The 27,377-nt window shown below is 37.8% G+C and overlaps 1 protein-coding gene across 7 annotated transcripts in view; it reads left to right on the plus strand.

Annotated features, from left to right (window-relative positions):
* LOC127427856 (sarcolemmal membrane-associated protein-like) overlaps positions 1 to 27,377 on the plus strand; it is a 109,792-nt gene that overhangs the window by 30,489 nt on the left and 51,926 nt on the right. For 5 of the 7 annotated variants that reach the window (XM_051675705.1, XM_051675704.1, XM_051675707.1 and 2 more), the window contains exons 2-3: positions 15,501 to 15,648; positions 19,706 to 19,778. In XM_051675705.1, the coding sequence (XP_051531665.1) occupies positions 15,501 to 15,648; positions 19,706 to 19,778 (221 nt within the window). Of the gene's footprint in view, positions 1 to 15,500; positions 15,649 to 19,200; positions 19,332 to 19,705; positions 19,779 to 25,197; positions 25,576 to 27,377 lie in introns of those variants that run through there. The other 2 variants (XM_051675710.1, XM_051675709.1) reach the window with 2 other exon arrangements.

The raw sequence follows: 27,377 nt of genomic DNA on the forward strand, positions 1-27,377 counted from the left end.
GTGGAGTTGTGCTCTAAGATAAAGAACGTACTGAATTTCATTTTTACTGTTTGAAGGTCCTTCCTCCCAGGCCTCTCGCAATACATCAAGCACGCCGCGTGGGCGTCGCCAATACAGCAGCTCGAATGGGGAGAAGCCAGTGGAGGCTTGCGGGACCTCGTACTGCAAATAACAGGGGGTTGAGCCATTTATCCCAATTTCTGGAATCATCGTGCACAAACTTACGAATCATGTTTTTGAGTGTTTTATTAAATCGTTCCACCAGGCCATCCGTTTGAGGATGATATACACTGGTGCGAATCGATTTAATATTTAACAGCTCGTACAGTTCGCGTAGTGTTCGTGACATAAATGTTGTGCCTTGACCGGTGAGGATTTCTTTCGGAATCCCCACCCGGGAGATTATTTTGAAGAGTGCCTCCGCAACACTGCGTGCTGAGATGTTGCGAAGAGGCACTGCTTCCGGATATCGTGTTGCATAGTCCACTAGGACCAATACAAAGCGATGTCCGCGTGCTGACCATTCTAATGGCCCGACGAGGTCCATTCCAATTCTCTCAAAGGGGACCTCGATCAGAGGGAGAGGGCGCAATGGCGCTTTTGGGGTGGCCGGTGGGTTAACCAGCTGGCATTTGCGGCATGCCGCACACCACCTGCGGACATCGCCGCCAATGCCCGGCCAATAGAAACGGGCTATTAGACGGTTCAATGTTTTCCTTTCTCCTAGGTGACCCGCCATGGGATTATAATGAGCCGCCTGGAATACCATTTCCCGACGGCTCCTTGGAATCAACAGTTGGGTTGTATCCTCTTTGGTCCGAGTGTCCTGTGTCACTCGATACAACCGCTCATTTATAATTGCAAAATAGGGGTATGAAAGTGCGATGTCAGGCTGGAGTCGTTGACCATCGATGACTCTCACTTTGTCGAAGGCGTGTTTGAGGGTTTCGTCTCGCGATTGCTCCAAAGGGAAATCCCCGTCAGGGAATTCCCTGAGAAAGGGAGGGGCTGCAGCCTCTCCCCCTCTCTCGTCATCATGACGTGGAGCTGTCGAGGACGGCCCCGGCTCCGCCTCCCCTGCCAGAGCATCACACATCACACATCTCCCTATTTTCATACAGGGCCCATCCGCGCAAATTCCCTTTAATAAAACTCTAAAATCAGGCCAATCAGTCCCCAAAATCAGCGGATGGGTGAGGCGGGAACTAACCGCATCCTCCACGCTATGCTTTTTCCCCCGAAATTTAATTGTCAGGGTCACCACCGGATACTTGTGAATATCCCCGTGTACACATTTCACCTTCACCGTTTTGGTTGTGACCAATGCCTCGGGTTGAACCAGGCCCCATTTTCTGTAATGCTGGCGGGGGTAACGGCGTGGGAGTGTCCGGGGTCGCGGCTGAGGATGCCCCCTGGCTGAGGAGGCTCCGGATCGCCTGCCGGTCCTCGGCTTGAGCATGCATGAGCTCGACAAACCGGCGGTCTTGATCTTGTCGGAGCTCAAGCAGCGTTTGTTGGTGGTTCTGATGTAGGCTGGCGAGGGCTTGGATGACTCTATGGGGCAACTTCCGTCCATCTTCAAACCTTTCCCGGGTTTCGGCACCAGTGTAACACTTCTCGGTTAAAGGAGGAGGCCAGAAGCAGATTTTTGTGGTTCAGGTAAGCCTTTTATTCTCCCCACTGCAGCAAATGCACTCTTCCAGGGCTTTCACCGTGTTCAATAATTCGGTCTAAACATAAATAACTATTTCAGAAAAATAAACTCTCAGCTACGCATTAATCAGCTCTTGGCTTCACAATGAGGTCTCTAGTACCTAGGCTCTCTCTCTCTTCTGAGTGCTGCGTGGCCCTCTTTATGCCGCTCTCCCCGTGCTCACTGAAATTAGAGACAGGTGTTAGACATAATTTAGCTCAGGTGTAAGCACCCTTACCGCTTTCTCTCTCTCCGGAGAGATGCTTGACCACGCCCCCGCTGCCACAATCTTCAATGGGAGAACTATGGCATTGTTCTTTCCCTGCTGTCCGCGACCCAGTCCGAATAGATCTGCGACCTACCAGTTGAGAAACACTGCTCTAACTCTCACACACACTTATGTCAGACCCCCTCGCTTCTCCCTGACATTGTCTCTGCTGCATGTGTGTGTGGGGGGCAAGTTGATGAGTCTGACAGGCAGTTGAGGAGGAAAGGAGATGCGCAAGCGCAGGTGAGATTCTCCGTCCAGTTGCATTTTTTTTCCTCAATACCGTAGATAAGCTAATTTACATGGTATGATAACCGTCAGTTTTCATACCGTGGTATACCATGAAACCGGTATACCTGCAACCCTACTCGCAAGTGCTAATTTTAAAACCTGGGCTACTGTTTAATATTTTTGGCGACATCCCAGCTCAAAGTTTTTTTTAATTTCCAGATATTATTGAACATCGTCTGTCAATGATCGTCTATATCTGAATACATCCTCCTATCGCCCAGCCCTATAGCCTAGTTTTTCCACACACGCACACAAAAAAAGGATCAGACTGCTTAATTTAAGCAAATGATTGTGCTCCCTTACTCCGTTCTGTTTGCTTTGACATGGATGCGTGCATGCTCGTTCATTGAATTGCCTTAAGTTTAACAGAGACTTGCTTGCGGTAAAGACAAACATTTCACCAGTTGAACTGCAGCGGATGGTCCATCTCCTTCCTCCCCATGTTCTCCTTTTAATTATTTGTCCGGGATGTGTTAATTGCACAAATCTTCTCTGCACTTGTTTGTACAGGCTCTAATACTGCCTTTCTGTGCACTTACAGCTATGTAAAACCTTCCCTCTGTGCACAAACTCGCATTTTACCCTGTTATATGTTGCATTATAAGTTGAATAAAGCAGTTTTTTTTTTTTAAGGGTAAATGAAGGATTTTACACTGTTCTCAGGAATACTGGCACCAGTTTGAGGTGTATATTAGAGGTTTTAGCTGTTTAAGACCATTAGAGAAAGGAGGAGCTGGTGGCAATGACAGACTTCTTTTGGAATGGTAATGTGCTCTTTGGATGAGATGTGGGTGCAAGTCCTTGACAAAAAAATGAACCCTTTCTCTCTCGTACACACACGCCTCCTGTGCAGTAGCCGCTTGACAACCACAGTGAGATTGCTGACAGTTGCAGGTGCTTTTGCAGTGGTGTACCAGCATATTTCATGAATATTTAATGTTCCGACTGTTGATAAATGAAGGGGACCTGTAACCTCCCTGAACCGCTACAACTTGACACTTTCTCACACACACGGGCACTTTCTTTGTAATTAGAGTTAAAAACTGAAACATCAAGTGTCCTACACTACCACAAAAACCTGAAAATACAGTCAGTTAAACCGTTAGTAAGAGCAAATTGAACTAAATATGCTGTGTCATTAGAGGTGTTTGCTAAAGCAAGCATGACTTTTACTATTTCTCATTCTTAGGGTAGGGATTTTAACTCCTAACTGAAGTATTAAACTTTAGAACATGACTCAACTAGTTGTGCTACGGACGTGAATGATACCTGAATTTGTGAGGCTCGTTGAGGAAAGGTGTAGTATTACTTAAACGATAAAGCAGGCAGACAAAAAATAAAATATGCCTGAAACATATTGAGAGACCAGAATATCAAAAAGACTTTGGCAGGGCTTCAAACTAACATGAGAAGTGGCACCAGCACCTGATTTGATGGCACCAGTGATATTGTTATTGCATTGCACAGATAAGTGCAGTTACCAATAAAATTGCATTTGTTTTTTGTCCAGTTGAAATGCTCATTTGTCAGTAAAGCATGGATTTTGGAGTTGTGATACAGATGTAAATGTACAGATTTTTACATTTTGCAACATTAACATCTGTAAAAATGTAACACCTAATTTGTATTACACTAAATTACTCTGATTTTACCCAGAAGGAAAACTGATATTTGGTCCATAAATTAACAAAGGTCCAGATAGGCTCAAGGCTAACATTTTTGTTAAGGAGCGCTCGTGCCCCTAAGTGGAAAAATGTAGGGGCACAGATGGAGTTCAGTTTAAGAATTATGTAACTGTTCATGTGTCACAACATACATATGCACAATAAGGCATTTAGAATTACTACAGAATTCAGAAAGAACAGAAGCTTGACATGTCAAAGGACACATTTTCTGAAACATTTTTCAAGCAATTTTTAAGTTAGTTTAGTTAACCTTAAAAGCAGCACCAAACATCTGACCTGACGATCACCTTCATGAGCATCTAATAAACAAAAATATAGGCCTGTTGATGAAACTTTATACTCTAATTTGACATTAACAAACATTATAGGTAACTCTTAGATTAGTAGTTCATGAATATTCTAAAGTATTAAAACTATTTTCTTTTTTCTTTTCAGTTTTAACTCTTGTATAACGCAAAAATATTTAATGGTAATATTCTTCATGAAAGTTATGAAATGTTAACAATATATTTTCTACGATGCGCACACAAACAACCTCACAATTTTATTCAAGATGCATTTCTGCATCCATACATGCCGTTTTTTAATTATTGTTCTATGAAAACGTGCAAGACGGATGTCTTTGACCATTGCACCGTGTTTCACTGTTTATCTTGTGCATAAGCACCATGTTTAAAACATCAGTCAATCAGTCATAATTCAAAACGCTGTCTGTCATTTTGACAGTAAAAAAAACAAGAAACGTTGCTTAAACAATCTTTTTGTGGTATATAATGTACGCCTATGCAGCTTCACTCTCTCTCTGTCTCTGTGCGCGTGTGTGTGTGTGTGTGTGTGTGTGTGTGTGTGAGAGAGAGAGAGAGAGAGAGAGAGAGCACTCGCAGCCAGAAGAGAGTGAGAAAACTGCACTTTTAAAACACAAATAACTAACGCGCCACTTTTAAAAGTTCTTTGTATATGATGTTAGATGCAATGGGGTTTTATTTTATTCTGATTGTGGGCTACAATACAAGTTCAGTTGTTGGGGTGTCTGTTCAAATGTCACACACCGATGTGTCAAAATATTTTTCCACATTAGCACGCAGTAATTTTTACTTGCAAAAGCGAGAGATATGCTCGCATTGTGGAGCCCTGCCAGGCTTTTAAGACCTTGACTCTTCTTTGTTCTTGCCCTTATGAAAATTTGCCAATGTTCTTCCATATACATAACTTTAACTGTGGTATTTGTAATAAGACCATGGAAACCACAGGTAAAACCCTGCATGGCTCCTCACTACAATTGGTTTCTGTTAAACAAACTATGGTATTTTTGTTGTGAAAAACAGAAAAACTATATTTTGAAACTTACAACAAATGAATTATAATTCCTTATTCCCCTAACGTATTAAATTGATTAAAATATTAATATTAAGTATATTCTTATGATTATGAATACACTACATTTTTGCCAAAATACCATAGTTAATACAGTTAAGTGTTACTACAGTAAATCCATGTTTGTTTGTTTTTTTCTAAAATCTAAAAGGGTTGTGATGTGTGGTAAGGGTGGTTAAGAAGTTTGCAATCCATCACAGTCTTCATTTGAAGATCCCAATATAGTTTCTTAAATGCTTAAATCACTTGCATATGCAACCAAATTTCGAGCAAAGCGACTAAAAATGTCTGTGATAAGCCAATTATTTTTCCAGATTTCTTTCGCCAGCGTTTGAGTAATATATTGAAGAATTTCCGCACCCAGATCCTTTTTCTGCATGTTGAGAGTAAAAGTTTTGTTTGAATCATTTCTGTGTAATGTGTGTCCAAAGACAAGATCCACACAATCCATTTTTCATTGAATATTGTCTCTTTTATACGCTTTTTATTCTTTACAGTCAAAGCTGTGTGACTCCACTCTTGTTAATGTGCCCTCAATCAAAACACTTCTGAGACACTTGCTGAACTGCCGCTATTCTTAAGGAGATGGTACCATTTTTGCACTTGTTTTGCATATCAGTGTGAATACTTGTAAATAGTACAAATTATTCATGTAAACAAAAAAACATGTAACAAAATATATCTATGCAATGTAATTTGCAATTTCAAGAAATTATATTTATATAATTATGAAATTATATTTATCATCAAATTTGTGCATTTTTAAAAAGCTAAAATGTGATTAATGTTGAAAAACTAATGATAAAATAACATTTATATTTTTGTAATGTACCAAGTTAGGAGGTCCCCTGTATAATAAACAGCTTAAGCTTAAATTATTTCTAATGTGAGATAAACGGACACCCATCCAAATAAATTGGGATTAAATCAAATCGTAAAATCTGTAGCAGTACCCATCCCTAGTAATATAATTTATCATATAATTTGTATTACAGTTAATTGTCACCCATGTTTCATAATCATGACAGCCCTAATTGTAGACCCTCTGGTGCTGCATTTCAGAGACATCACACAAGGTCATAGCACTAAACATGTGACTGTCTGACTGATATGTCTTGATCTGTCACCATGGGGACCAGAGAAAAGATTCTGCAGATTCTAATTTAGATGCTTGTGTAATATTGTTGTTTTCTGGCTTTGATAAAGGTGGTACTGTATGTCTGAATCAGAACAGCCCTGACACATAAGTGCTACAGAACTGATCTGTGTTGTTTCTTAATGAGATGTTGTAAACATAGGTTACGTGTCGGCACCATCATATTGATAATCTTTTGCGAGATTTTCGATCTTGCGGTTGCTGTCAATCAACGTGTTTTCTTAAAGCGAGGAGGGGTGACGTGAGACAGCCCACAGGTTGTGAAGTGGTGATGTCAGATAGACACTCGGAAAGCCGAGCTTCTAACAAAGACACATACTGTATAGCATTTCACTCCTATTCTGATGGAGAATGAGTCTGTAAGTGACCCCTCTCTGCTCTTGGCCAATCATAAGCCACTCACATGTTATGTGAAGTAAAATTATTGTTAGCCTGAGCTGCACCCTCATGAATATAGGTCATTTTTGGTCTTGTATCACCCAACCTTGATCTTATTGTATTGAAGGGGACAACATTCATTGTGTAGTTAAGCTGAACCTGATGAACCTGTTGACAGTGATGCCAGCATGATGCATGGTGGGGGATGCTGATGTCAAGTGACTTGTGCTTAGGGTTAGGAACCAGTAACCAGTTCTTATTTAGAACCGGCTCCATATTTTTAAAAATACCTGAAAATGTTTATTTTCATACTTGTATATCTGTTTACTGTTCCCAAACATGCAATTTTCCACCGATGTGGAGGGAACACCAGAGTAAAATACTCTGACAGTGTTTCTGCGCTACCATTTAGCGGCACTGCAACACTGCTAATAAATCAGCAGCGTGAAACAAACAGTGCAACCAGTGTAGTCTGATTCCCAAATGAATGACTCTTATGAGCTGGTTCCTTTGAATCTACACCGAATTCAGTGCAAGTATGAATATACATATATATAATATTGTCAAAAGGCTGAAAAACATTTAGAATTTGTTTTGCTACATTGCACAGTTCTAGTCCAAAGCCAGGCTTCCAGCTCCCTTGATAATTGTTTTATTATGCTCAATCAAATGCCTGAGCAGAGATGGTGCAGTTGGCATATACAAAATTAGTCAAGAGCATGCCTGGTCAGCACACAAGGATGTTACGGGGTTATTTTCAGCAACCTAAGCAAATTTAGGCAATAGAAATTAGTTTTTATTGCCTTTGGGTTCACTAACATTTAATTGATTAATTTGTCCAAATCATGATTGTAAGCAATTATATTTGTCAAATAATTTGTCAGATAATTGTATTATACCATACTAAATAAATTACGCACTGAACTACAGAACTACTGCCTTAAAAATGTGACGTAACGTGTATTGTTGTGACAGTAAACCTGTTGAACTCTGTAAACTATGTACACATTATGTAGTAAATGTGGTATGATTTTGTTTCATCTCTTAGTCAGTTCCTCCTCTTTTCAACCATCGTTCCCTTTTGTTTAACCTTTATGGTGTGTTCTGGTCATTTTGATCCGGACAACCTTTTTTTTTTTTTTTTTTTTTTTTTTTTTTTTTACTTAATCCAATTGGAATAAAATTCCTTGACTTTGTTCACATTTGGTATCTGAAAACACAAACAAATTTGACCATTTTATTCGTTTTATTTCACTTTGTTACACTTGTTGTGTTCCCGGTCAAAAATGACCAGCCATTGGAAATGATTGGATTCAAATATAAATACAGAAATATTAAGTGTTCAGGAGCATCCCAATCCTTTAGATGAGCACACACAGGTGCATCTCAATAAATTAGAATGTCATGGAAAAGTTAATTTATTTCAGTAATTCAACTCAAATTGTGAAACTCGTGTATTATATAAATTCAATGCATACAGACTGAAGTAGTTCAAGTCTTTGGTTTTTTTAATTGTGGTGATTTTGGCTCACATTTAACAAAAACCCACCAATTCACTGTCTCAAAAAATGAGAATATGGTGACATGCCAATCAGCTAATCAACTCAAAACACCTGCAAAGGTTTCCTGAGCCTTCAAAATGGTCTCTCAGTTTGGTTCACTAGGCTACACAATCATGGGGAAGACTGCTGATCTGACAGTTGTCCAGAAGACAACCATTGACACCCTTCACAAGGAGGGTAAGCCACAAACATTCATTGCCAAAGAAGCTGGCTGTTCACAGAGTGCTGTATCCAAGCATGTTAACAGAAAGTTGAGTGGAAGGAAAAAGTGTGGAAGAAAAAGATGCACAACCAACCGAGAGAACCGCAGCCTTATGAGGATTGTCAAGCAAAATCGATTCAAGAATTTGGGTGAACTTCACAAGGAATGGACTGAGGCTGGGGTCAAGGCATCAAGAGCCACCACACACAGACGTGTCAAGGAATTTGGCTACAGTTGTCGTATTCCTCTTGTTAAGCCACTCCTGAACCACAGACAACGTCAGAGGCGTCTTACCTGGGCTAAGGAGAAGAAGAACTGGACTGTTGCCCAGTGGTCCAAAGTCCTCTTTTCAGATGAGAGCAAGTTTTGTATTTCATTTGGAAACCAAGGTCCTAGAGTCTGGAGGAAGGGTGGAGAAGCTCATAGCCCAAGTTGCTTGAAGTCCAGTGTTAAGTTTCCACAGTCTGTGATGATTTGGGGTGCAATGTCATCTGCTGGTGTTGGTCCATTGTGTTTTTTGAAAACCAAAGTCACTGCACCCGTTTACCAAGAAATTTGAGCACTTCATGCTTCCTTCTGCTGACCAGCTTTTTAAAGATGCTGATTTCATTTTCCAGCAGGATTTGGCACCTGCCCACACTGCCAAAAGCACCAAAAGTTGGTTAAATGACCATGGTGTTGGTGTGCTTGACTGGCCAGCAAACTCACCAGACCTGAACCCCATAGAGAATCTATGGGGTATTGTCAAGAGGAAAATGAGAAACAAGAGACCAAAAAATGCAGATGAGCTGAAGGCCACTGTCAAAGAAACCTGGGCATCCATACCACCTCAGCAGTGCCACAAACTGATCACCTCCATGCCATGCCGAATTGAGGCAGTAATTAAAGCAAAAGGAGCCCCTACCAAGTATTGAGTACATATACAGTCAATGAACATACTTTCCAGAAGGCCAACAATTCACTAAAAATGTTTTTTTTATTGGTCTTATGATGTATTATTATTTTTTGAGATAGTGAATTGGTGGGTTTTTGTTAAATGTGAGCCAAAATCATCACAATTAAAAGAACCAAAGACTTAAACTACTTCAGTCTGTGTGCACCGAATTTATTTAATACACGAGTTTCACAATTTGAGTTGAATTACTGAAATAAATGAACTTTTCCACGACATTCTAATTTATTGAGATGCACCTGTATCTGGATGTGTGTTTGCACAAAGTCCTTGGACATGCGCACGCGTACACACACACACACACACACACACACTCACACACACACACACACACACAAACCATGTGTTGAGCACCCTCTTGTGCATCGTCTTTCCATGTAAACTCTGAGGAATATTTCAAGATCTACTTGTGTTGCGTTTAGGCTCGTTTGAATCTGGATTATCTGCTGTAAATTACGATACATAATTGTCTATATTATATGTATGTTTCAGGAAGTAATAAGGGAAAATGTGACAAAGTCACTCCTGTTTATTATATTTATGTGTGTCTGTGGGAATTTCATACACTAATACTCACTGCAGTTTGGCCTTTGAGTGAAACAAATTTGCTCATTGCATTTTACTAATTGAGACCTTTCCAACGATATTTAACACATGGCTATCATCTTTTTTAAATTTATTTATTTTATCCCCTTTTCTCCCAATTTGGAATGCCCAATTCCCACTACTTAGTAGGTCCTCGTGGTAGCGTGGTTACCTCAATCCGGGCGACTTCTGAGACCGTCAATCCGCGCATCTTATTACGTGGCTCGTTGTGCATGACACCGCGTAGACTCACAGCATGTGGAGACTCATGCTACTCTCTGTGATCCACACAGAACTCACCACGCGCCCCACCGAGAGCAAGAACCACTAATCGCGACCACGAGGTGGTTACCCCATGTGACTCCACCCTCCCTTAGCAACCGGGTCAATTTGGTTGCTTAGGAGACCTGGCTGGAGTCACTCAGCACACCCAGGATTCGAACTCGCGACTCCAGGGGTGATAGTCAGCATCAATAATCGCTGAACTACCCAGGCCCACCATCTCATCTTTTTTATAGTTTTACCAACTCTGAATATAATTGTTGTGATAACAAATTTGAAAATGATGAGAATGAAACAGTTCTAATTTGGCAAAAAATTAAAAAGCATTTTTTAAGAATTGGTCAGATCAGCTAATTGCATTGTAATTCCAGATTCAAGGCTTTAAAATGACACCTATTTTGTTCAGATCAAGTAAGTGGTTATTAATTTATTATGTCATTATTATAATCTTTTTCCCTGCAGGGAGTGCCCCCCATTGGCCTGGTTTAAGCTCAGTTAAATTAATCATTCTATCAGTAAAAATATATATATATTTTTAAAAATATGTAAAAAAACATAAATAAGAAAAAGTACAAAACCTGTCATAATGAAGAAAAAGTTGATAAAAAGAGCTAATGAAATATTTTGTAACAATATATGAAATATGAGAGATTTATAAGCCATAGAGGTTTAACGGTTCTCAAGGTTTGGTTCAGTTTACGATTCTTTAAACTTAGCCTGAAACAAGAAAAGTTAAAATTGAAAGTTTTATTATTATTATTATTATTCTGCTACTACTTTAAAGACATATGCAAAACATTTAAAAATATAGCTCTGAGATTAAAAATCAGCCTAGATCAGGGCAATGATGACACCAAATGGAATATTAGCTAATGATTAGCTTTGCTGAAAATATGGAATAATGTTAGATGCATTCTGCTTACACACTGTCACTGATTACATGCATTAAAATATTTTAAATTAAAGCTGGATTTTTCTAAAATTATATTGTCTCAGATTATATCTAAATATTCTTTTCAAAAATACATAATGGAAGTGCATGCTCATCCAGTTAAATAATGTACTTAAACCCCAACTGAAATGTACTAATGAAATCAAATCAGACATGACATTTGACATGGCATAGCATCATTATACATATTCAGCATTATATGTAGTAGATTAATATGGCACTATCATTAAACCTCATGACAACCACAGTCTATAACTGAACTGACACCCGCAAATTTTCAGGACTCACAACCGCATTTTCTGGACCGTTCTGGACAACTAGATGTCAGTCACATCATTTAGTGTGAGAGAGCTACGCTCCACTGTACACACGTGTGTCTCGTGTGTTTCATGTGGGGTTTTGTTAACTATATTATATCGTTATAGATATTAGCTGCTTGTCATCCAAAGATTCAGCCACTGTTTTCCACCGGCTGATCATGGGCACGAGCCGTGTGACACACAAGCTGCGCTCTGCATGCGGTTAAAAAGCATTCAAAGCTGCTGTCGGTTAATTATGATGTGATGGATGAACTCACGCCTCGATTGGACTTGTTTATTTAATAACGCAGCGTCAATTGTGATTAGACATGCCGGTGGACGTCACCATCTTTGATATTTACTTTAGTCACTGTCACAATGGTTACAGCTGTTAGAATCAGAGGTGGACAGTAACGAAATACATTTACTTGAGTACTGTACTTAAGTACACTTTGAGTATCTGTACTTTACTTGAGTTATTTTTTCTGGAAACTTGTGACTTTTAACTTCACTACATTTGAAAGACAAATATCGTACTTTTCACTCCACTACATCTCTATCAAGGTCCTCGAGTAGAAAGTAGTTACTATGTAGCAGCTTTGAAAATCAGTGGATGATTTATTTTCTTCTCTAAAACATGATTGTTTTTTTTGCAGGTGACAGACAGCCTGTCAGTAATCACTCTTGTAGGGACACGTGTCGTGAAGTTCAAAGATTTCCCAGCATTTTTTGAACACTGATCAGTTGGCAAAATGGAAGACGGCAGTTCCTCGGCGTAGTGCGCGCACCCATGGCCATACTTAGAAAATATGTTCCAGTTTTCTGAAAACGTTAAAGATTCGTTTAGTTTTAAATGTTTGCTTTGTTTGCCTAAAACTAACCATATCACAGCCTTCAAAAACTCGCCGTCCAACCTGCGGAAGCATATTGAGGAATGTAAACTTAATTTCTTGTGAAAGCTTGAAATTATCTCTGCTTTAGAGCTAAAGTTTCATTATGAAGTATGGTCAGTCAAATTACTTTTTATGGATTTGCCCACCAAGTTGCCATAGCCTTGTGGATACACCGCTAACGCATAGGTAAGGTTCGACAATGATGTTAGTTGGCATGCAAAAGCGTGAATTCATATGTAAATGAGCTTAAGAGTTAAAAGTTACAAGATATTAACTTATTTTATTTTTTTTTTGTTACCTTGCATAATTACTATAGTTATGTGTAGAGCTGCATGATTAAATCATAAAAAGATTGCGATCTCGATTCAAACACCCACACAATCTCTTTCCTAAATGATAATGATTCACCTGTCTATTAAACCTTTGACAAAAACCGGAACATTCAGATCTGCGTTGGTGCTGCCCCTGAGCCTGAGAGAGCAGTTATCATGTGTAGGTGTGAAACAGCTTCATAAACAGTCTTTTCTACCACACAGTATCATTATTTCTTTCTGCGTTACAAATATTCAAATTATCACAGAAGTACTGGGATAAAAGTTTACAGTTTGCGTATAAACACTGATGTCTACAATCAAAATAGGGCAAACACCTTTTGAAAGGTACTTGACGCTTGAACTAATGATTGTACCGATTACATTGTTTCGCCACCAGGTGGGGACAAGTGACTTTTAAAGTGTTTTTTTGTTATTGAATCATTCATTCAAGACATTCGTTCAAAAATGCTGATTCATCCAGTAATGAAACAAGTGAAGTATTTGAGTGAGTCATTGAATCATTCAAACAGATTTTTTTTTTTAAATAATTCATTCGAATCAATTAATTTTTTTAAAATAGACTGCAGCAATTAATATTTTGTCAGAACCTCTAGTAAATTACATGTTATTTTCTTTAGTTGGCGTTCAGAATCGTGGGAGAATCATGATCTTTATTTGAAACAAAAACATAGTGATTCTCAGTTTGTCCAGAATCTAGTCAGTGTATTCAGTAGGTTGCTTCAGAGGCATAAGATATTGTAAGTATTACATACAACGATGCAACAATAATGAAATAATGTGTTGACATAAAAAAGGAAAATTACTTTTGATACTTGAGTACTTTTAAATCCAAGTACTTCTGTACTTTTACTTAAGTAAAAATCTGTCTTTACAACTTTCACTTGTAATGGAGTAATATTTGACCAGTAGTATCTGTACTTTCACTCAAGTAATGGAGTTGTGTACTTTGTCCACCTCTGGTTAGAATATATGGGCTTGACTTTGGTTGTTTGTTCATACAGACAGTATTCAAACTGCTACTGTAAACTGATATATGAACAGGCCATTTCAAGACTCAAACCTGTAAGTAAATACGGTTGTCAATCCCAAACACTGACTGTGTGAGCTAGGGCTGTCACACATTAAATTAAAATTCGAAATTGGAATATTTGTCGAATTTAAGAAAAAAAATGCACCCTCGAAAGTTTAAACAGTGCATTTGAATTTGTGTGCCAAGAACTTAAGATGACTTCAGATCGATCGCATTCTTGCGCTAAAAAAGGCTAGACACAGCACAGCAAATACAGTTTAACAGAAAGCAGGTGTCTCATGATGCTTTTTAAAGGTATTTTTATTTAGACACAGCATCTAAAAAACCAGCGCCCCTGCTGAAGAAACAAAAACAAAGTGAAACAGACATTCATTTAGTGTGTGTTTACATAGAAATACAAATGGATGGTTGCAAAAGCATTCGGTGTGAGCAGCCCCTTACAGTTGGTGGAGGTCTCTGGCCATTGCGTCTTGCTCTCTTATAAGCATTTCTCAGATTAAGCAATGAGTTGTTTAAATGCTTTGTCAGGGAAGATGTTCAACTTGGAAATGTGTGTCTCGAGTTTCTCATGTTCAGTTCCAGTCTGTTGTGTTCAGTCTGATTGAACAGCCCCTGGCCTGTGCTCATGGTCTGAGCCGCTTCACCACCGAGTTCAGCCGAATACCTCTGCTATCTGTGAATATTGCTACACTACATACACTGTAATGAATAAAAAACAATGTGGTATTTTGCTGTTATTATGAAGTTTGAGTCAGGGGTTATATACTGTGGCATCAGTAAGTGCAACTCCATGTGAACTGTCTATTGAAGTGTTTACCCCCACATTTGAATTTTGACCTAACATTTGAGAATATGGACCCACTAAAACGTATTTATTTTATGCACATTAGTTGAAAATGAAATGCTCTTTTTTTTAACAGCCAGGAATGTTCTATGCAATATAACGGTGCAGTATGGTTTATGTATTTAGTGCGCCCTCTTGTGGACTAAGGAAACGGTGTCAGTTTAAGAATCAGCTGACTTTAAAATTTGAATATTATTCGAATTTTGAAAATATTTGAGGTAAAAATTCTAATTTCGTTTCTCTGCTCAATTGACAGCCCTAGTGTGAACGTAGCCTAATTTTCTCTTGCACATCAGACGGACATCAGATTCCTCCTGGCTAAAAATGCTCTTCTCTCTTCCATTCCCTTTATTTCATTCGCTTACATGGTTTTACTTTCAGTTCTTGTAATTCTTGTAGTAATTATTTACTAATAATTTTAGAGCTCCTTATTTATGTGCACTGAAGCGATTTCCGCTTCCCTCGTCAAAGGATGTTGCGCTTATTGGATACAGACGCTTGTAAAAAAATAATAATAATAATAAAAAAAAAATCCAATCTCCATGATGCGTATCGTCACATTTTTGAATCGTGATGTACCGTGCCGCGATACACCGTTACACCTCTAATAAAACATCTTCGTGTGCCAGTCATTTTTGACCAGGAACACAAAATGTGTTAGCACAAATGAACACAACACAAGGGTTAACACATTTATGTGGTCTCTCCTCTGTTCACAGTTCTATCTCCAGGACACCAAAAGCAGCAATGGCACCTTCATTAACAGCCAGCGTCTGAGCCGTGGGTCGGAGGAGAGCCCACCATGTGAGGTGCTCTCTGGTGACATCATTCAGTTTGGGGTGGACGTGACTGAGAACACCCGGAAAGGTGAGCGAAGCCATTTGATGTATTGATAGTGAAACATGGTCCAGCTTTTTATGTCTGTAATGCAGGTGTAGATGTGTATTAGGAGTTACAGTGCAAATATCTGTTAGTGAAACAACACTTTTACAGTTGCCAACATTCATGTGCTTGTATGGAATTATCTTATACTTGCATACTAGGTTCAAAAATAACTTTTTCCCACACCTGCCAATGGCGAGTGAATCGAGGAACTTGTACTGGCCAAAAAGATTTCTTATCGGTCATGAAAGTGTATTTTGCTTTGTTTTTAAATATATTTCTGAATTTATGACAATGGGTATGGCTGGGTGAGTATTCACAATTGTATCGCAGTGATTTTAATGCTTTATTTATTTGGCTACTACATTTTCGCACTTGTGCAATTCCAAATGATTTTGACCACTACAAGTTATTATATAAATCTAAAAACGTGACACAGATTCACAGCAAAGGAGATGACAGCGTTTCACCTCTTGATACCAACAACAAAAATAACGGCACTTGATAAATGCCCTTAAACTTGAAAGCCATGAACAAAGCTATGTAAGATAAAAGAAAATGCCACTCAGGCTACATTAAATACAGGTTAAGTTTTTCACTGTGTAAAATATGGGTCCTGAAGCAAAACCAGTTGTGAACCACTTGTGTAGTGATTCAGTAGTGTTGATAGTTTTTATGTGTTTGTTCTGTTAAATAGGTTCATTTGATCTTTTTGTATTTATGTTAGGGCTGCATGATTATGACAAAATATGTAATTGTCGATCATTTCCCTTGTTAGTGTAATCACAATTATTAATTTAGATTAATAGAATTTACAGTAAAATTCCTTTTTTGCAGTCCAATTTTTTAATGTAAGCTATGCCTCCAAACATGGACTAAAAACGGTTCAAGGAACGAAAACACAAAATGAACAACTTTTTCCAGAACGTAACCGAAAATAGGAACAAAGTGATTTTCAGCTGTTCTGGAATGAAAATGTTATTTTAAAATGCTGGTAACCAGTTATTACCGGTTAATTTCATTCCAATAATTTTTTCATGAAACCGAAGGTCAAAGGGTTTATCACAGTACATTTTTGGAACTACAACACTTCATGTTGCCCAAAAAAATGAAACACGTGCTTTAACCCTGAAGAAAACTGCTGCATCACACAGTTGTGGATGTCACATTCTCTGAATGAAGACCTTTTTATCAACTATGTATAATTACTACATATACTGTAAATACACGGCTAATTAAGATACAAGGAAAACATTAATTATTGGTAAAAAGTACATTTCTCAGTTGTTTCCAAGTCTTCACTGAATTATTGTTAGATATGATACATTAATACAGATTCAATGCTGTCAGGTTTTGACTGAGAAGCAGATCTGTAATTAAAATGATACTTAATTGTTAATTAACTCTATGCTTGTTATTATTTCTATGCCGATAAATCCACCACACAGGAAAAACATTTATTGCTTATTTTTGCTTATTTTGGTGAGGAAAGTGGCTTATTTTGAGCTGTTTTTTCCAGACCAGGTTGCTTGTTTCTGTTGCGAGATCTGGCAACACTGCAGTTGGTGTTTCACCCCCCTTTAGTACGGAGTACTGTCATTTTAAAAAAAACGTTATTAACCGATCTTTTATTTTGTTCTAAATGGTATTAGTTCTAAGTTCTAAACTAAGTTCTAATTCGAACTTAGTTATCTGCCCAGTTGACAGCCCTACAACACGTTGTACATTGAGGTGGATGGGCTACAGCAGCAGAAGACCCCTCTGGGTACCACTGCTGTCAGCTTAGAATTGGAAACTGAGGCTGCAGTGGGCGCAGGCTCCCCAAAACTGGACAGTAGATGATTGGAAAAACATTGCCTGGTCTGACAAATCTGGATTTCTGCTGAGGTACACAGATGGTAGGCCCACTGCAGCCTCAAGCTTTCTGTTCTTGGCTGACAGAAGTGGAACTCAACGTGGTCTTCTGCTGTTGTAGCCCATCCGCCTCAAGGTTCGACATTCTGAGATTATATTCTGTTCCCTACAATTGTACAGAACGGTTATCTGAGTTACCGTAGACTTTGTCAGTTCAAACCAGTCTGGCCATTCTCTGTTGACCTCTCTCATCAACAAGGCGTTTCCATCCACAGAACTGCCGCTCACTGGATGTTTTTGGCATCATTCTGCGTAAATTCTAGAGACTGTTGTGTGTGAAAATCCCAGGAGATCAGCAGTTACAGAAATACTCAAACCAGCCCATCTGGCACCAACAGTCATGCCACGGTCCAAATCACTGAGATCATGTTTTTTCCCCGTTCTGATGGTTGATGTGAACATTAACTGAAGCTCCTGACCCATATCTGCATGATTTTATACATTGCACTGCTGCCACATGATTGGCTGATTAGACAATCACATGAATAAGTAGGTTTACAGGTGTACCTAATAAAGTGGCTGGTGAGTGTAGATTTACCTAGTTACGCTCTGCTTTAAACGTTAAATTGGTTAGAAATTGCTGTTTGTGAGTGCAATCTCACAAACAGCAATTTTTTTTAAGTCATAGAAAAATCACGGAAATTCATTGGTCAAAAAGTGTGTGGTAACACTTTACAATAAGGTTCCATTTGTTAACATTAGTAAATGCATCAGTTATGAATAAACAATTATTGCTTTCATAATGGAAATTACTGAGACTTCTCTTCTGAACTACCCATGAATACTGCTGTTAATGTTAATAAAAATACAATTGTTCATTGTTAGTTCATGTTAGTTCATAGTGCATTAACTAATGTTAACTAATACAACTTTTGATTTTAAAAATGTATTTGTATATGTTGCAACTAACATTAAGATTAATAAATGCTTTAAGTATTGTTCATTGTTAGTTCATGTTAACTAATGTTAACAAATGAAACCTTATTGTAAAGGTTTACCAAGTGTGTTTACCTGGTATTCGTTTTGGTGGCTTAATTCGAGGAATATACCTCGAAGTAGTTTTTGGAGAAAACAAATAACAATGCAAGATGAGCCTGATATTAATGAAGTTGGACTAGGCCAGGGCGATTAAAAACAATAGCGATTTTTTTTTTTTTTTGAAAATTGTTTTTTGTTCATATTCGATATCCGATGTTCTTGAGTATATTTCAAATTAGCTTACCCTCTGGAGTTTAATTGTAAACAAACAAGTTATGTTTGCATTCATTCTTGAGCTGTAATAAACATGTGGAATGCATTTCCTTCCCCATCAATGGTATGAAATGTAAATATAAATATCGAACTATATGAACAAAAGCATTGTGATAATATGGCCATATCGCTCAGCCCGAAGTTGGACACCTTGACCTGAAACGTGAAGTTTCTTATGAAACTTGGATAGAAACTAAGATAGAGAATCACTTTCACACAAATGCAGTCAGCACATACTGCACATACCAGTTTTGGAAGATGCTGTAATTCTGATTGCAGTTTTGAAACCCATGATCAGCGGCTGAGTGCTGCTTTGGTGGTGTTGTAACTCGTTACATGCAATGGACACTTTCGCAATCAGATACAAATGCAAACTAACTTGCCCTTTTAGAGCGAATGAAGGCAAACATTATAGCAGAATGGAAGTGCGTTTGTGTTCAGGGAGCAAGAAAACCTATCAGAAGCATTTGAGTTTAACTCCGTTCAAACCGTTTTTGGAAAAGGTATTAAAACCAGGTTCCATTTTGTTTTTTAGTCATGTTTGGATGTTTATCACTATGTACAGTTTTTAACACTTTGCCTTGTTGGCACCAGTTAGCTGTGTCTCACTACACGTCAGGAATTTGTCTCTGTTTTCATGCCAAAACCAGAAAAGTCACGATGACTGTGTTTGTAGTGGTTGATTTTTCTAATGCTCATGTAGCGAAACAAAATCTTTTAAAGCTGATAGACATGTATGCCTTTATATTTGTGATTGTCATTGTTTTTATGACATGTTTATGTTTGGTATAAATGGTATCTTGCTTTGAAGTCCTTCTTTTTATGAATATATTCTGTTTGTTGATCATCTATTTTACATTCTTTTCTCTCTCTTTAGTCACTCATGGCTGTGTAGTGTCGACCATCAAGCTCTTCCTACCAGATGGCATGGAAGCTCGGCGACGATCAGAGTAAGGCCTGTTTTATATTTGTTTAAAAAAAAATTAGGCCTACATAAATTTTCCAAATGGCATCTGTCAGTTTCTTTCGATCCTGGGGGGTTATTCTTGTCTTTAAGGTGGTTCTCTGCGTTATATCGCCAAAAAACATGCACAGAATGTGATATAATCTTGTATGGTTGAGCTGAAGCTTGCAGTTGCTTATTCCAGTGATTCAGTGGACCAAAGCAACATTTGCTTGAACTTGTTTCCGAAGAAATGAAATGTGGTCCGACAGGTTAACTGTTAGTTGATAGTGGACAAATGTTTTAATGTGTGTACAATGTAGTTGTCGACCGATATGTTTTTTTATAATGCCTGATGTTTAGGGTTGAGAACAAAAAAAAGAGTTGAATCTTTTGAATCTACAGCGCGAAACACAATTTGCATCCAGTGTAGTCCAATTACCGAACAAGTGACTCTTATGAGCCGGTTCTTTTGAATCTACAGCACGAAACACAATGTGTGTCCAGTGTAGTCCGATTGCAGAGCAAATTATTCTAATAAGCTGGTTCTTTGAAATTAACAGCTCAAAACATACAGTGCAACCCATGTAGTCAGATTCCTAAACTAATGACTCTTATGAGCCGTTTCTTTTGAATTTACTGCAGAAAACACATGATGCATCCACTGTAGTCCAACTCCCATCAAATGACTCCTATTAGCTGATTCTTTTGAATCTATAGTGTGAAACATACAGCGTGACTAGTATAGTCCGATTCCAGAGTGTATGACTCTTATGAGCCGATTCTTTTCAGTGAATCAAAAACACTGCGTGACCCTTGTAGTCCGATTCCCAAACACATGACTCTGAGTTGGTTCTGTTGAACCTACAGAGCCAAAGATGCAGCATGACCAGTGTAGACTGATTCCCAAACGAAGGACTCTTATTAACCTTTTTTTATTTACAGCACGCAAATTGCAGCACTACCAGTGTAGTCTAATTGACGAATGGTTTACTCTAATAAGCGGGTTCTTTTTAGAGAATCAAAAACGTAAATTCTGACTAGTGTAGTGCGAATGCCGATCGAATGAATCGTATGAGCTGGTTCTTTAGAATCTACAGCATGAAATGTACAGCACGACCAGTCTAAATCTGATCTAAAAATGGCCAGATATCTGCCAGTTTATCGACCTAATCAGTATATCGGTTTGTCAATAGAATATCAAGCAAGTGTGAAGACAATGATTCAAACCGCATATTGCCCATCAAATTGTAATAACAGCTTACAAAAGATGGTTTGCAGGAATTACATTGCGTGTGACTCACCCTGACCCGGTCAGTTATTGGTTTTTGATTGGATTTGTTTGATGCTGCATGCAGACCAGACTGTCTGAGATGAGACATGAGTATGAGTAGGGGCTTTAAGGGTCACATCCACCTCCATCTGCTCCCCTGCTCCATTTTAGCACCACGAGACGAGTGTTTGTCGCGAAGGACAAAAATGTTTGATTACATTGAGATCAGACAAGAGAACCAGCTTGACTAAAGAAAGTCAGATTGATTTGGATCAACATCAGGATAAATAAATGATGACCAAATTTTTATTTCTGAGTAATCTATCCTTTTAATTTAGATAAAAGGCTGCATAGTGTAGCGCAGTTGCTGAGTCTAGAGCCAAGCAGTCGTCTTGTTAGTAATCCGATGCTTGGCATTGCTGGTGTTTATTATGTTTATGAAGAGCAATATTGATGGTCTTGTTGGTGGAAGGGATTTCCTAACACTGTATGAATGCTATGTTTGTCTGTGTGTGTCTCACTGGGCTATAAAAATCGCTTAACGGAAGGCGTCCGTGAAGCAGATGGCTTCCCAGTGGCCGCCATTGCTGGCAGCACCTGTTAAATTCACTCACATGGAAACAAGGTTTGTACTGTGGGCATCGGTGTTGATTTTGGATCAGATGACTTTTTTACACTTCAAGATGAAGTTGTCCTAAAATATTGCTTTCATAATGGAAATTACTGAGACTTCTCTTCTGAACTCCATGAATACTGCCATCATTTACGTTGCCAAGAATGTGGGACCACACACCGTTTTTTTTCTCCCACCGTTTGCTGAATTTCTAAAACATTGATGGATAATTCAAAATGCTTTTTGTCATTTTCAGGGATAAAATGATACTGATAGGGATTTGAAGTATAGGAAAGGGGGAAAAAATAGCCTTTTAAGTGGCCCCACGAAAATAGACTAGGGCAACATAAGGATTTGTAGTCCAGTGGAATAATTAAAGGAATAGTTCACCCAAAAATTAAAACTGTCATTATGTACTCACCCTCATGTCGTTCCAAACCTGTTTGACTTTATTTGTTCTACGGAACTTAACAGGATCATTTTAAAGAATGTTGTGATCGCTGATTTCCATACTAAAGCAAGTTGTCCATGTGACTCGTGCGTCATATTCCTAATCTTCTAAATTAACCTTGGTTTTACTATGGTAACCATAGTTCAACTATGGTATTTGTAGTGCAGTAACCACAATGTGATAGATTTAGCGAGGTTTTGCTAGTCACCATGATATTTGTAGTAAAACCATAAATGGTAATTATAGAGGAAAACCAAAACTATGGTAATAAAGTTGAGTCTGTTAAAAACAAACAAACAAAACAACATGGTTATTACAGTTTTAATAGAGTAACATCATGGTTAATTTGTGCTTTTTTTTTTTTTGTTTCCATTTAAAAAAGATGCCCTTATGAAAATAAACCATGGTTTCACTGTAGCACACCTGCAGTAATCATGTAACAATTTTTTTATTGTACCACATGTACCACAAATTTAACCATGGTGTTACTATAGTGAAATAAACAATGTTTTTGGGCTGTATGATACCTTGGTTTTGGTTTTCCTGTATTGTTACTATGGTTTTACCTTAAATTTCATGGTTAAATATGGTTACTGTGGTAAAACCATGGTTAAGTTTCATAAGGGATGGACAGAGGTGTTGCAAGGGAACCCAAAAAATTGTGAAGGAATGCAAAACTATTTCAGAAAATAAATTCCCTCCCTGTCCTGTAAGGGGCTCCGAACAAATCAAATCATATCATTGATCAACTCGTGTGTGCAGAGCTCAAAGCTAAAATGGTGACATGCCAATAACATCAAACCTTGTTGGTTCTTGAGTGTCTTGAGAAACAAACATGATGTCATGACACAAAAACCAATGAGAACAGGCATTTACAATATGATTTCATTTGGACATGGACTACTTTCATGACACTTGAGGGCTTTTTCTCTACCTTTTAACTGAGACCCCATCAACTGCTATGTATGAAACATTCTGTACCATGATCCTCTGGTGTTCCGCATAAGAAATTCATGAGGGTGAGCAAATAATGACAGAATAAAAATCTTTGGGTGTACTGTTCCTTTAAATCTAAAGTCGATTTTTTTTTTTCAAAATGTGTAGTTTTTGTAGTTTTGTCATCTCTTCCTCTTGGGTTGTGTTGTGTGCAAACAGTGATGATAGCGTCCCATGACTGCAGTGGAGCTCTTTGAACGAGTTCTCGACCCTGTCGCATGTTCACATCTAGTTGTTAAGGTATTTATAGAGGCCACACACTGCTAGTTGTTGAGCCGTTGACTCTGGAGCCCCGCCAGGGCAGTGGAGATGTGTGTTTAAGGTTAGCTGTGTGTCTGTGCATGTTTGTTTATTACAAGATGCTTTCGAGGGATTGGCGTGTGTATATGGTCAGGGCTTATGCTTTCCATATGTGTAATGAATTAGATCAGAATGATAGCCGGAGATGTCGTTTCCCTGAAAGTATAACATCTCACTAGCCTGCTGAAATTCTTTCCAAGGAGGTCGACAAAAAATATCTGCTTAAGATATCTCCCCTCCTTATGGAGTTCCTCATCAGATTGCCTTCACTGTTTCCATTTGGAAGACTTGATGTTCCAGGGCCATTGGGTCATTGAAAAGATAGGTTGTCCAAGATGATGAAAATGAGAAATCTTTTAAAAATCTGTTTTAAAACACATGTAATCATTGTGACTACATGCATTTTGATGGTTGCTTGGTTTCTATTTCAGTTGCGGTGTGTTGGATAGCTCCACCCACAGTGAAATGTGTTCTGATTGGCGATAATTGGCATTCGCAAAAGCGAATTTGAATATTATTTATAATAATGATATGAGTGAAAATATTCCTGATGTTATGTCTTTTGATTTCAGTACCAGTACATTTAAGTATAGCCTTCATTATTCTTATAAAATTTGTTTTTTGAAAAGAATATTTTGATGTAGTCAGTGACATTACTTTTTTAGAAAAAGAATTTGAGCTGTCAATCGATTCGTTTTTTATCTAATTAATGACAGATTATTTGTAGAGAAAGGCCCCTAAATAAAGAATTCATATAAATAATGCATAATAATTCAAATATTTATAAATATAATATGTTGGGTCTATAATAACTATAAAATACTGATTGAAATTAAGCTTGAAATAATCTGCATTATTGTGGCAGATTAATAAAGCATGGATTAGACAATACAAATAATGGCTTAAGAACTCAATATATTGTTTGTTTTATTCTCATATAATTGAACAAGCCTACAGCCGACAGCAATCTGTTTTGCTCGTCAATGTGTCCAGTTCTCACAGTGCTGACGGAACGCAAGAACGCATACGTTAATTTTAATGCAATTTTTACAAATATAATTAATCACACTAATTGAATGCATTAAATCGACAGCTCTAAAAAATGAAATGTTAATTTAGAATGCTTTAAATGTTATGTAATCAGTGACAGTGTGTAAGCATATATATCTAATATAATTCTGTATTTTCAGCTAAACAGAATTATGAATATTTCTATTCTGATGTCACTATTGCACTTTTATGGGCTGATTTTTAGTCCCAGTACATACATTATCTGAGATCATTTTGCACTTTAATGAACTGCATTTTTAGTTAAGTTTTAAAGGAAAGGAACTGTTTTGCATGTGTCTTAAAGTAGTTTCTTAAACTTGAAATAAAGCCTGTATCAAGATTGAAAGCATCATGAGCTGAACCGAATTGTGAATTCAGTATCATGAACCGAACGAATCGTAAGATGAGTGAATCGTTACACCTCTAGTGGGTCATCTTGGGTATTCTGTGTATGAAGAGAATTAGCAGATTTTGCAAGTATACATTACATACTGCAGAAATAGAAGAATAATCTTTATTGTCTTTGTGGAAAGTTATAAAGGAGGTTGTGGATCACCATTGCATAACCGTATTGGCATATTGACAACCTGTGTGTGCTAACTTCCCCTGCGTCTCCAGGAATGCTCTCCAACCCGTCGGTTTTGTTTCTTTGCACGAGTTACGAGCAGATCCCATAGGGGCAGTCGGCCACGGGATCAAGATCTGCCGCTGTTGTCCCATCTGAGTTTCACTGCGAATAGAAATCTAAAGCGCTTCAGATCTGTTTTGAGCTCTTTGGGACTTTGGAGTGTTTTATTTCATAAGAGTCTGGAACTATCACATGATGAGCGCTTGAACTCTGACCGCTGCCTCTGGGAGAGGCGTGGATGCTTTTGAATTGTGTGGAGAATACATAACTGTACTGTTGATCTTGCGAAAGTGACGAGGATGTACTCTTATTTTTAAGCTGCTAAAGAGAGCATGATAACATGTGGTTCAAAGACAAATATTGCCAAGTTAAGTTTCCTACGGCCTTTAGAAGACCACAGACATGGAACTGAGGACAGCCAGACATCTGCTTTGCTGAAGGATTTCTCGGTATAAAGTGTTTTTCCTATGCAACAAGACTTTACAAAGAAAAGGTACTGCAAGGCTTTTGAAAGAATGGCGCTTGAAATGTGAATTGGGTCCATCCTTTATTTTTTATTTATTTTAACTAAAATTTCAAATGAAACTGAAAAAACTGAAGTGCAATTAAAATGTATGTTCAACTTTTTGAAAGATGGCTTTTCAACAGTTGTGAAGGGCAACATCTCTTTAGCAACAAGCCTACGTCATCTGTGTGTTCTCTACATCATGGGTTACCGGTCGGATATTTCGTTGTCTGGGCAAATTCATCACTTATTGTGGGTTGTTGTGGGATTTATGTTAGTGTTTTATTACCTTTCTTCCCAGTACCCAGTAAGCTGCTTCAGAAGAGAAACTTTGAATGTGAAATAAATTCATTTTGTTCTCTCCTAGGGCTGGGTGATATGCAAGAAATATGTTCATGATATTTTTATTCAAAAAAATATATATATCACAATATCCAATTACATCGTCAACCCCCCGGCTGAGGGATCAGTGAATATTCTTGCTTTAGTGATTTTGCATTGAAAACTAAATTCATTTATTTAAAAAATGAAAAACTTAAACCAAAGACATTTCTAAATTCAAATTGCACTTTAAACAAAACGAAAAAGCAATTAAAATAACTAAGTGGTAAAAAAAAAAAAAAATATATACCCACCTTTCCATTTACCATCACGCAAGTATCCGTCTATGACAATGGTGGAAAATTACTAATACATATTAAAATCTAAAAACAATTCTAAATGTAAACATAATAATTATAATGATGATAATAATCACTGAAATATAAATCATGGTTCGAGGTGAACGTGTTTTTGTATTATTTTATGATTTAATCACAGATTATAGGCTATATATAAAGTGACCCTGCAGAGTTGCGCTCACAATGAACTGCTCTGTGGAAATAAAGAGAATTGAACTCAAAGCACCTCCTGAGATGAGATGGTCTGAGGTCATTTACAGCATTCTTATAGACTATATTATTCTTACAAAAACATTTCAGAAGACTGAAACAAAATTTTACATACGCCTCCAAACAAACAACGCATCAGACATGTGCATAGACAGCTTTTCTGTCATCTGTTCTTAAAAATATAATAAAGTGTGTTTCTTCAAGCACGTGTCTGTGTGTCTAACAGCATTTCTTGTGTTATTCCGAATCCGAGACGTCTTAGAGTTTCCCACCATGCACATTATATTCACTACCTGCAAAAATGTATATTTGCATCTGTGTAATTTGATACGTTGGTAAAGAACATCTGGCTTTCAGCGTGTTATTTAGGTTCATTTATCATGGGTTGCAAACTCTTCATTAGGCAACTATTCTTTATTTAAGGCTATACTATTCATTATTGTATTAATATTATAATGTTTCCACCAGTATAAAATTTCACACCGGTGTTGTCCCTTGTACCGAGTAAAAGCAGTAACACTGTACACAGTGGCAACCCAGTGTGGAGTGACCGAATTGAGGCCTGAACTCTCTTATCACTCTATACTAAGGCTAGATGATATAGCTAAATTATATCAGTGTTTTTCAGGCTTTTCATGATATTCAGTATTTATCTAAAAAATTATGTATTGTTTCTGAAATGACTTAAAATTGTGTGTGTGTGTGTGTGTGTGTGTGTGTGTGTGTGTGTGTGTGTGTCAATCAGAGAAATCATCTTTTCAACCAAACATCCATTGTAAAGTAAATTCCAGATGTTTAATGCAAGAAATGGTTGGGAACCAATTTTGTTTGAAAAATATATACAAATTGAATGGCTCTCGAAAGTGCATTCTTTCGCTGATGTGGACGTAACACCATGCT

Source organism: Myxocyprinus asiaticus, chromosome 37 (assembly GCF_019703515.2).
Source record: "Myxocyprinus asiaticus isolate MX2 ecotype Aquarium Trade chromosome 37, UBuf_Myxa_2, whole genome shotgun sequence".
In the NCBI taxonomy this organism is placed as follows: Eukaryota; Metazoa; Chordata; class Actinopteri; order Cypriniformes; family Catostomidae; genus Myxocyprinus; species Myxocyprinus asiaticus.